The sequence below is a fragment of the Athene cunicularia genome (genome assembly GCF_003259725.1).
Source record: "Athene cunicularia isolate RWA chromosome 1 unlocalized genomic scaffold, athCun1 chr1_part2, whole genome shotgun sequence".
Taxonomy (NCBI): Eukaryota; Metazoa; Chordata; class Aves; order Strigiformes; family Strigidae; genus Athene; species Athene cunicularia.
In genome coordinates, this window is record NW_020799092.1 from 24,817,878 (window position 1) to 24,829,506 (window position 11,629).

At 37.6% G+C, this 11,629-nt stretch overlaps 1 protein-coding gene across 1 annotated transcript in view; it reads left to right on the forward strand.

The window, feature by feature from the left end:
- LOC113490642 (potassium voltage-gated channel subfamily KQT member 1-like) overlaps positions 1-11,629 on the forward strand; it is a 479,623-nt gene that overhangs the window by 74,281 nt on the left and 393,713 nt on the right. The window contains 2 exon segments of the mRNA XM_026867187.1: positions 6,351-6,465; positions 8,672-8,686. Coding sequence (XP_026722988.1) covers positions 6,351-6,465; positions 8,672-8,686 — 130 coding nt within the window.

Genomic DNA, 11,629 nt, shown 5'->3' on the forward strand with positions numbered 1-11,629 from the left:
AAAAAAAAAAAAAAAAAGTTGATTTTTGTACTGAATGTTCTTAAGTAGGCATATTTATGATGCTGTGGAAAATTTTTTGGTGGTTATTTTTCTGTATATGTTGCATCCTTTTTATTTACTTTCAAGGAAGTTCAGGCATGCGGGTAGATAACAGTATCTCCGTGTGCGTTCAGAAATATGTTTCATTGTTTTCTCTCTGCATGTTTTCCAGTACTACATGCCTTTGAATTATGTGTTGGTATTCATTTACATCTCCGTGCTGTCCCATTAGACATGTAATGAGTGATTGTGGTTCCACGGGGTGTAAGTCAGTATGTAATTTGGCCTGCAGGCTTATCTAAACAAAAGAATGTACAACAAATAAAGTCAGCATTAGTGCAATTTGAGTGCTGATTGTTTCAAATCAGATACACAGGAAACCAGATGTTGAAGTTTATCTAAAACACTTGCAGCCCAACATGTAACTAAGTACAGCAGCAATAGTGCATGGCGCTTTTTACGTATACTTAGTAAGATGTTCACAGCAAATACAAATTTATTCTTATTTCTCAATTGACTTTTTCAGATGCTCTTTTATTTCTGGCAGAACAGAATTAATGAATTTTGGTCTGATTCTGCAGGTCTCCTGGGAGCAAAAACAAATTCAGGGAGGATGTACAAGATTTTCAGTATCAGCCATGTCTCTGATGACAATAAATTTAGATGCCTAAAATTAGGTTCATAAAGTGGCTTGGCTTTAACTGTACTAGGCACTTGTAGCTCTAAGAGTTGTGTATGGGACAATATGAGTATTTGGCATTTGCAGATGACTTACATTTGAGTACCTAGTAAGGATTTAAAATCCCATCTTCAGATGCTCAGATTTTTAATACTTTTACAGAAAACTAAAATCAAAATAGCGCTTTATTTCGACTAGGACCGAGTACACTCCTGATGCTTTTGTTCCACAACAGTAATGAAGAAAAGCTCACGATAGAACTTTTGTAAATAAGTTAGTCTCTGCTAATAATACCTGTTGCTGTGTTCTTCCAACACGACCGCTCAGAGGAGCTTGAATTCTGTTTGGCTGCTGAGATGAATAATAGGAGCAAGTTGAAGAGGTTTTTTAAAGTCAGGCTGGTGGTCAGGTGTCAGACACTTCTAAGGCACCTTGGCTTTCATAAGCCATTAAGTTTTCTTCTTTTCTGAGGAAAGTAAGGATTTGGGAATGTCTCAGTTTAGGCCCCAAACCAGTTGGCATCTCTGTAGGTCTTCAAAAATACTGTGTTTTGGGCAGTGAGGTGTAGGAGCTCCTGCCACAAGAAGGAAGATAAGAACCAATTCTGTGATCTCACAGGTAGTTCCTCCCTGTGGATAAAGGTAGCATAGTCATTCCATGGATTTTCTGTCAACGTGCTGCCTTTATATCTAAAACAAGAAGGCATTTGTTACATTGAGTAGCAGAGCCTGCTGTTTTGATAGTGTGTTTTAACAACTTCTGATCTGAAAGTGATTAAAAGACAGTGACGCTGAAGGACTAGATTAGAATTTACTTTTGGTCTCTTAAGCCTGCTTTTTTTTTTTTTTTTTTAATAATGTTCTGTTTTAGAAAACAACCAAGCAAGCAAAACCCTCAGAAAAAAAAAGAAAAGCTCCCACCCTTACCTTTATCTAATAGATGACACCTTATTCTCATCAGCATTCTCTATATGTCAATCTTTTTACTGCTTTGAACTTGGGTTTAGCTTACCTTTTATGTCCTACTTGGCCCTGCTCCAGCCCTGGGGTTTTACATGCAGCTCTACAGCTTTCCTGGTCATCTTTAACCACCTGCTCAGTGAGCTCTCCCCTCTCAGCAGGTACTCGGCGTTGTCTTCATGCAATCCTAGTACTTAACAATTTGAAGAATAAATATTCATGTGACATGAACTGTTTTATGCTAAACTGTCTCACGTTTACTATCCATTTCTATCCAGATACCTGTGTTTCCTCAGCTGAATTTGCCAAATATCTCCTTTCTTTCAAGTTCTTTGGTGTTTGTGTTTTCCTAGGAGTAGCAACTGCAGGTACCCTTCTGTATAACATAAGCAGCTACTGCAGTTGTCTTCAGACTTCTGTAAAGTAGACTGTGTGGGAAAGGCATGAGTTATCTTTAAATTCATGTTTGGGTTTTTCTTGGTGAATGTGAAAAACCTTCCTAATAAAAACAGTAAATTGGAATTATTTGCAGTAGAAGAGACCTGGGTTTGCTTTATTTCTTTACTCATTATCCGAGAAGAGAATAGTGCAAAGTCTTCCTGGCTATTTTGTCCTGGTATTGGTGGGCATTGCCTATTTGAGAATGACTATGGTAACGGGAACCACGTGCAATCATATTTTCTACTGCAGTTGTAAATTGGGAGTTCACTTTCACACCATGCTACAAAGACAGAAGTTAATATAATATAGATAAGGAATCTAAGGTTAGATAAAGCTAAGCACCATTACGAAAACATCTCTGGGTTACATTTTGATGTGTCTATTATGTTCTCACCATTTTAGAAATGAACACTGAAGGAAAAAATAGTATGTGAAACAGTTTTCCTTTCGCTCTTTCATTTAATGAGTTGACCTGTTTCACAGATTCCTAGATCTACTGCCTTCACTGGTATTTGTTGTACTGTGGTAGATACTGTTCTATATTTTCAACTTGCTGCTTCCATCTGCTCATGCTCTGAATGTATTATATATTTTATAACGGAATAGGTACAGCTTCTTCACATTATGAGTAGTAGCACACATGGAAAGGAAGGATGGCTTCTCTTGGTTTTCCCCTTCATATTTCTTTGCCTCTCCTCCTTGCTACTCTGCAACAATAAAAAATAGGTATTCATTCCCAAAAAGTCAGTTTGGAGAAGGAAAATTTATTAAAATAAACATAGAGAAGGAAGATATAGTTTTTCTGGCTTGAGCTGCAGCTGGTACAAACTTACCATGTGTAGTAGCTGGACCTTACAGCTTTGAGTTGTATTTCTGGAAAGCATCGCTGCCATGTGTTGAATGTATTTTAATGCTCCACATTTCCTCAAAATGAAAGCGTTATCATCCATGATTATTACTAATTACTTCATTACCCAGAGCTTATGGCTCCTTGACGTTAAAAAAAAAAAAAATGTTCCTTTTTGTGTGACTTTGGGAATTTTGATTCATGACTGAACTTTGCTGGCTAAATGAGTTTTGGAAGTTCACTCTGGGAAAGCGACAAACTGAGTTGGTTCCAGAAAGAGTGTTTCAAATAACTGCTCATGACTCTGACAGACACCTGAAGGACAGAAAATATTTGGAAGAGAGGACATGTTACTTGTATTTACCATTGACATTAATGTTTGGATGTGTGGGCCAGAAAACACTATTAATGGGTTAATATTTTTAAGCAGGAACACACAGAACTAATCAGTGATAAAACCATACAGGGATTCACCCTTAATAGCTTTTATTATTTGGGTTACCAGGATAAAAAAGGTGGTATTTTGTGGTAGCTTTGTACTTCACAAAGCATGAACCTGAACTGACTCTGAATTGAGTCAAGTGGCTTTGAGAGTAGTGGGGGAATTTTCTAATATCACCACCTAAATATTATGAACCTCAGAGCTGTGACTTCTGCTTTAACTTAAGAGCAGCACTTCCAGGAGAAGCTCTTCTTTCTCATAATACTTGTGTAAGCTAGAGGCAGGTTTTTGAAAAAAAATCTAGTCTGTAACCAAACTGGCAAAAAATCATTCTGTCCACAGATCTGACCATGTGGGAAGTATGGGAGGGGAGAGGTGCAGCAGGGAGGTGATCTTGGAGACATGACCCACGTTTTATGGAGCCGAGTGCACATCTTCAACTAATAAAATTAACGATGGAGTATATGCTGTGGAACTCCTGGTTGTGCAAATTACATAATCACGTCATTGTCTTTTTCAAAACGCTTGAAGGAATGAAATGTATGCCTACTGCTTGTGGGATGAGTCTGTCACAGATATGCATAGCAGTCTTCCCAAACAGAAAATTTGCATGATTTTACCCTATATAAAGATGAAACAGAAGATTGCCGTGCTTGTATAGGTAACCAAGCATGTGTTGAGGCCATTTTAAGCCCAGGATTATATAGTACTTGTCTCTGCAGAAGGTCCATGGTCAGAGAAGCAGGGGTTCCAGGCCCACCCTGCAGTAACAGTAAAGTTGTCCCAATTTTCTCATTACTCTCATGTTATGGAGCAAAAAGCCATTGTAGCAGTGAATGCTGCTTACAAAAGGAATTAGCAAGCCCTGTGTAAACAATTAGGGTTTTCTGGGGTTTTTAACAACCCATGGATGCAGATATCTCATCATACTGCTGTTTGCTAAGTATGATCAGTGAATATAGACCAAACCTTTAACATTACAGAAATAAAATATGTGTGATTGTCATGATACTTATGACAAATGCATTGCAGTAATTTTAATATCTACCCTGTGCTATAAAGGAGGCAAAACCCCCATGAATTAATTAGATCCTTCTCTTACTATCTCAGCAGTCCTTTGTGTAGTACGAATTGATAGCAATACAATAATTTCCTTTTAAGTTGATTATGCCTTACATGGGCACAGTGACTTAACTCTGCCCTTGGCCAACTCTCTAATTCTGCCAGGCTTCTATGGGGAAAACTGAAGTGGAAGCCAGAATTCCCCCAGTTTAATTTTGCAAATGTGATCATGTGCAGTGTTACCACCTTAGAGAATGAATTAATTGATTAAATCTGTGTTTACTTCTCAAAGCAATACTTCACATATGGATCTGTGTCTCTCAAGACTTTGTCCAGAAATAACGCCCTTGGAGGAAAAAAGTCTTAGCAGAATAAGTGCAGAACTGGCAGGTCTCACAAAATAAAGCTCCTCTAGAGCAACCACACACAGAAGTTCATGTTCCCAGTGCCGGGAAGATTTGGGTTTCTTCTGGGAACAGCTTAATTGTGATTAAATGCAGCAGATGTAAATAAAATAGCTTTGTGATTTAATGTCTTTTAGCAACGTTTAGTTATGCTATTTTATATTTATATTCCATAGACTTAATTTTCATTGCTATTCATGCTATGGCCCTTCTAATAGTAAGCTCTAATGTTGTATGCTTTTTAGTATTTAGCTTGAATGTAGTCCAGCCAAAGTGGTGCTGTAGAATGAACTTGAAATTTCAACAACTTGGTCTTTTAGGAGGGCAGATTTTTTATTTCTGTGATGTGGGTTGTTATTTTCTTCTCACCCATCACAGCATATGCAAGTGACACCACTTTGTCTTTTACTTCATTGGTTTGACACTTAATTTTCATGATTCTCCCCCTGCGACTGTTTATCTTTTTCTTTTCCTCCATGGAACTTAGATGTGTCATCCTGTGCATTTTCCAAGTTAGACTTGGCCAGCTCATAACTGCATGTGTTAAGCTTTCAAGAATGATCAGAATTAAAATAGATAGGGATGGTTTCTTAGAAACCGTTAGGATCGCTAGTAGTCGTATTTCACATCACAGCAATTTAAGCTAGATGTACCTTTTGAACAAAATATATATAGAAAAAGATATTGAGAAGACCTTATAGCAGGAATTGCGTATGAATATTGATGCAGATGAACTCAGAAAGGCAGGTTCAAGCGTACTTCACGTGTATGGTGAAAGAAGTCAGCCCTGTACTTGATCAAAATAAACACTGAGGCTAGAGCTTTTTAAAACATCAGGTTTCATCAGTTACCAGGCTGTACTTGACTGTTTTTTGCAGTCTGTGAGTGAACTTCATTCGCCGGCCATGTCTTCCCAAACTGGGATGAAATTGTTAGTTTTCCTATCCTACAGCTTTGTATCTATTGTGGTTACTATGCTGAGCTGACTGCATTTACACACCTGAGGCTCTTCCCTGGTCTGTGGCAGAATTTTTGAACGTTGGTGAATGTAGTCACCAAATACAATACTTGAAATAAAAGTGCTATTTATAGGATAATAGCGATAGAATTTTACAGAAGGGGTTTAGAGAAATTAAAGCATACACGGTGTTAATTAAGGGGAATGAAAGTCAGATTTTTTTTTTTGTTGTCATGCCCACATTGAAATCATGGGTATAGTGAATTTTTGCTTACAGGGAGACCATCCTCAAGAAGGCAAGACGTTCTTGTAAGAGGTTCCTGTGTATTTGAACTATGTATATGCACATATATGCTTTGGTATGGCATATAAGCATTAACTTCAATTCTGACAAAAAAAAGAAAGCCATGTCTCTTACTAGAACCATTTCTTTAATCTACCGCACAATATCTTAAGCAAGGGAAAGAGCTTGTATATATTGTGTCCCTAATGTATTATGATTTATTTATATTTGTGCAGTGAAAAGACGTTTAGAAGGGAATACACAAGAAATGTCACGGGCCAACAGCTTCACTGATGACATTGACCTTGTATCCGAAGAGTCGCCGCTGTCAGCTGTATCCGATGTGGCACAGTAAGTGGAACAACAATTTTTTAAAATTATAATATAAATGCTTATTAATGTTGAGGGAGACCTGTCAATGAAGAAAAGTATTATTCTTTGGCTGGCTGCATTTGAAGTGTTTATGATCTTCTTTAACTATATGTGGATGTTTCTGCAAAATGCAATGTAGTTTAATGGAAGTAGTCAGATGCTTGGAAAGTGAAGTATTGCTCTGCAATGGGTGGCTTGCAGCCTTGGTGTCTTTGTTGGTTTAACTTTTTAAGTCAGCTGACGCAGTTCCTGAGATGGAGATTTACAGGTAGGTTCACATTTTGTAGAATTCTGCATCTGTTTGAGCTCTAAAGCATTGCTCATATGAGTAGTGTATGAATTGACTGGAAATGTAAATAGTCATTTATAGATACAGCCTGAAAATGGAAAGGCTGTATTATGTGTCATATTTTGATAAAGTAGGCACACTTATAAGGAAATAATGTTCAAAAAATATGAAAGTGAACTTGTTAAGGAAATGCTGAAGGTGACCAGGATGGAAAATTCCCATTATCAGTGAGTTCACTGCAGTCGTTGAATGATATCTCATGTTTATTCTGTTTAGTTTAGTGAATGTCTATTTCTTGAAATAAGTATAGCAGTGTCTTCATGCAGGACACCTTCATGTTGTGTTTTGACAGGATCCTGAGTAGCCTTCATGCTTTTGTACAATGTACAATTCCAGTGTGGTGATGGGGATTCTGGAGTAAATTTCAAATGTAAAGCAGGGCATCAAAGCATAGTGCAAGGCCTGGGTGGCCCAGAGCATCCAGGCATCATACTAAGGCTTTATGTTACATGCAGAAACTGATACAAGCAATGCTGGTGAATAGAACTTGAGTTATCAGTGATATATGGCCTAAAGGTTTGGTACAGCTAGTGCAAGCTCATGAAGGTCTAACTAGTCCTTTGGATGTTACCTTAATACAGTGAAAAACTCACCTGAGTTCATGTTTGCAAGAGGAAAATATAGAATTGTAACAGGAAAAGTCCTTTGGTAAATACCTGAGCTTGAAAAGAACAACGAGTAAATTGTTCCTTGCCTTCAGATAGGAAAAAATAGAGACAATGGGGGTTCAGGATGAACTTGAAAGTAATGTGGTTCCAATCTATAGCGTGATTGCTTTGAAGATGTTTTCTTTCATATCATATGGTTACTTTCTCTCCAGGTAACTCATACAGATGGTGTGTCTATTAAATCTATAGTAACTATACTATGCTTTTATACAAGACATCCTTCTGCTCGTATTTTCCTAAGATGCTGTATTTTGGACCTTCTTTCAAATCAGAGAATTAGAAATTGTTCCATTCAACTTGTCCTTTTTTTTTTTTTTTTTTTTTTTTTTTTTTTACCGGTATGGTGCAAACACAGGATTTTTCATTTGGAAATAAGCAGTTCTAATCTTATTTCTAGCATTTAGTATATGAGAAATGGTGGTATTGTATGTTATTCTGTATAGTGCACCTTACAAACTGTACCTGCGTTTCTAGCTCAGAGTTTAAATGCATTTCTCTCGTGTAGAAAGTAAGAAAAGGTGTAGTAGAAAGCTAATACAAATGAAAAAAAAAAAAAAAAAGTATGGAGAGTATTTGAAGTAATATGCTACGTGGTTTAAAGTAATATACTAACAGTTCATTAATTCCTCTTGATGTGGATGTCAGGTGCATATAAACAGAATGATCTTGCAACTAAATATTGCTAAATTAATGATTACTGAATTCTAAGACCCACTATATATAACGTATGTATACATTTTAACTCTTGAATATTTGTAATTAATTTCAAATGTACGGAAAACATAAGGTCAAAAGTTAAAGGTGTAATATAAAGTGGTAAAGTTACTATGTAGAAACAAAGCCAAAACACTGTTTCATGTAGCTTTGGGCTTCTAAAGCCATGCCAGTCTTCACCTTCATCACAAATAATCTCTTTTTTTGTGTGTGTGTAATTCTTAGTAGGATGCATTCATTTAAGAGTTGTCCTGATTCTTGAGTAGAAATATAGCATTTCCTTATGTGAACATCGTTGGATAAGCACGGAACATGATGTATTTAGGGATCTTGGTTTCAAACTGCCATTTCTAATGCAAACAGTAAGATATTAACCCTGTATTTGCCTGATAGGCTTATATCTTATAAATGAATATCAGCTATACTTAGCATGATTATTTGTCTTGTCTTTTAGCAGAAGTATAAGCAGGTAAGTCTTCGTGTGTGCTATACTTGCTTCGGTGTGTGGGCTTTCCAAAACAGCATGGCTTTTGCTTTGCACTTAGTAGGGTATTTCCTACACTTGTGTGCCTTGGAATTTCTGATGGGAAAATAATTTAATTTTTTTTTTTTTTTCTGTTAAAAGTTCCACTCTCATTCTGCTAGAAATAACAATTTATTCTGTGTGTTCACATAGATGTTGTTTCATGTTCTGGAGTTACGTACCAGTTAGATTCCTCCCTGCCCTATACACACACGCACACACACACGCGCGCGCGCTTTGGTGTGAACTACGTAAGGGAAAGTGGTTTTATCTCATTTGGGAATAACATGTATTTGATAACTACTGTGACAAATCTTCATCCTAGAGTCACAATGCAGTCAATGATTAGGCAAAAATTCTTGCAAGAGTAGAATTCAGCCAATGGGGGGTGTGTGTATATATGCAATGAACCTTCTCAGTTTGCAAAGTAAGTGAAAACGTGGCTTTCACGTAACGGATAAGGATAGTTTGCTGTGATGACGACAGGTTCACATGGAGCACTGCTTTGTGAAGTCAAGCTTGACTTTGTCGCGCGGCCAAAAGGTGAAGTTTTTCTCGCATTCACAAGCATTATGAGTTACAGAATCAGCCTCACAGTACACCTTTATTCCCAAGCCAGTAACTGGTCATTTTTTAAACCTTGTAAATTGCTGTGTTGATTATTAAACATGAAAATTCAAGTCTGCAACTTTTGAGGGGTTTTTTCTGTGATATGAAGAGTAGAATCTTCTGAAATCCTCTCTGCTAGGCAGATGATATGAGAGATGTTTTCTGACTTTTGGCCATGCTCTCTTCAAAACTCCCTTCATTGCGTGGGAAGGCAGATATTGTCCCAGGAGAACAGAGTCCCTACCCTTGAGCCATGCTACCTTGGACAAACACCTACTGCGTCAATCTGCACATGTGCATTAGTTTCACAGTAATGGAAGTGGTTGCTGGTTGGAAACTGGTGCAAGTACCATTTAAGAATGTCTTGAGTGAAAGCAAACCAATTCAGTGGGTTTTAGCACTGCCCAGGTTTCTGCGGTTAATACGTCCAGTACTGGATTTCTGATGTTAGTGATCCATGCAAGCTTAGAGAAGGTTTACTGTCCTGGTAGAAGGTGTCAATAAAACCAAAACCAAAGAGCAAGTTTGCAAATTGAGCTTAAGATACCTTTCTGTAGAAATATGGCTGATCTGGATACTTTGAGTAGTTGGGGTGATGTTTATTTTCAGTCATTGGGGCAAAACCATGGAAAAATACAACTTCCTGAGCTCGGGAACATCATATTCAGTGTAGAATTCTGTGGCTGTCTGAAATACCTGCTGAATATCTCTGGCCTGGGCTCTTGAGGGTAAAAATCTCATGTGGTTGCTGACCTGAGTGGAGCTATGTTATTTTATACTGGCTGTTTCGGAGGTGTCCAACATTGAATAAGAGTGATACTCTTAAAGATTAATCAAATCTGACAGATGATATAAATACGTTCATTTCAATCAGTTGATGAGTCGTTCCGTTTTTAACAATAAATGCTTAAACTACCTTATTGCCTGATGTATTTACCCACCCGGTTTTTCAATTTCTCTGCTAAGCAATCAGAAGATGACTCCATCAGTGCATAGAGATTGCAAAATGATGTTTTGTCTGATTTGAAACCTAGAAAAAAACCCTAGTGATTATACTTGTCTCATTACAGCATGTTTGTTTGGTCTTTAGGGTTAATCTTCTACATATATTGGTAACTATCTAAATTAAGTGAAGGTCTAAATCTCAAGAATATTACTTCTAGAGCTGGAAAGTTCATTTTTATCACTTTGCTCTTTCTTGCTAACCTTAGTACTTTCTTTATATCACCTGATTTATCTTTTTTTTTTTTTCTTTTTAAAAAAAGCAGATATTCCCACTTCCTTTGATTGTGCAATAACCACATACTCATGCTCGGTTGCTCTGCTAATCATTTTGCAGATAGGATCTCCCTCGTAGAGTCTAAAAGCTCATTCTATGATCAGGAAAAAACAACTGGAGGTGGGAACAGTGGATATCTGATTGCTTCCCCGTTCAGAGCTCTATTACACCATTTTAAGACCTCAAACAGAAATAGCGAGGCATTTCACAGCCACGTTAGACATAAATACATAGAAACATAGCAGAAGTACATAAATGCTTTCTAAACTTTTGCATGGAATTGTTTTAGCCAGGATTGTATTAAACCCACAGTTCCTTAACATGAGTTGACTCTGTTGTGGCCAGGGCCTCAAAGAAGAGCAACTGTTGGTCTCGCTCTCAACCCATAAAAAGTAATTAAGACCCCACTTTCCCATGGGGAACAGGTGTAGCTATCACTTCCCTGGCAGCCTGTTCCAGCTGAAGAGTTATTACTACAGCTGTTCAGCTGACGGCAATTACCACTGACGATGGTCATTGTATGTGGATCTCACCTTCTAAAGGTTTCCTCCCGAGAGAGCTGACGTGATGACTGCTGAACTGCAGCATTACACCGCTTGCTGCAAAGAGACCAACTGACATTTACCTTTACGTGACCCTAGTGATACAAAATGCACACTCAACCACAGTTGCTTAACCATGCTGACGTACAGAACTTCTAACTTTTGCTTTTCCTTACAGTGTAAAGAGCTTTAAACACCACAGCTTTAAACCACAGAACTCTGAAAAACAAAAACAGGATGTCTGTCTCTATAGCTAGTGTTGTGTGCATTTTTTTTTTTTTCCTGAGACTGTGCTATCTGAGACCAGGTTGGTGTAATCTTTCAATAAAGTCTATTGGCCAAATTCTCTCTTTCCTGCTGGAAGGTTAATACTTTGTCATACACACCAGGGTTTCATGGCCAGGGTTGTTGTCATCACAATCTGTGTAATAGGACCAGCTGGAGACAAAAAAAAAAAAC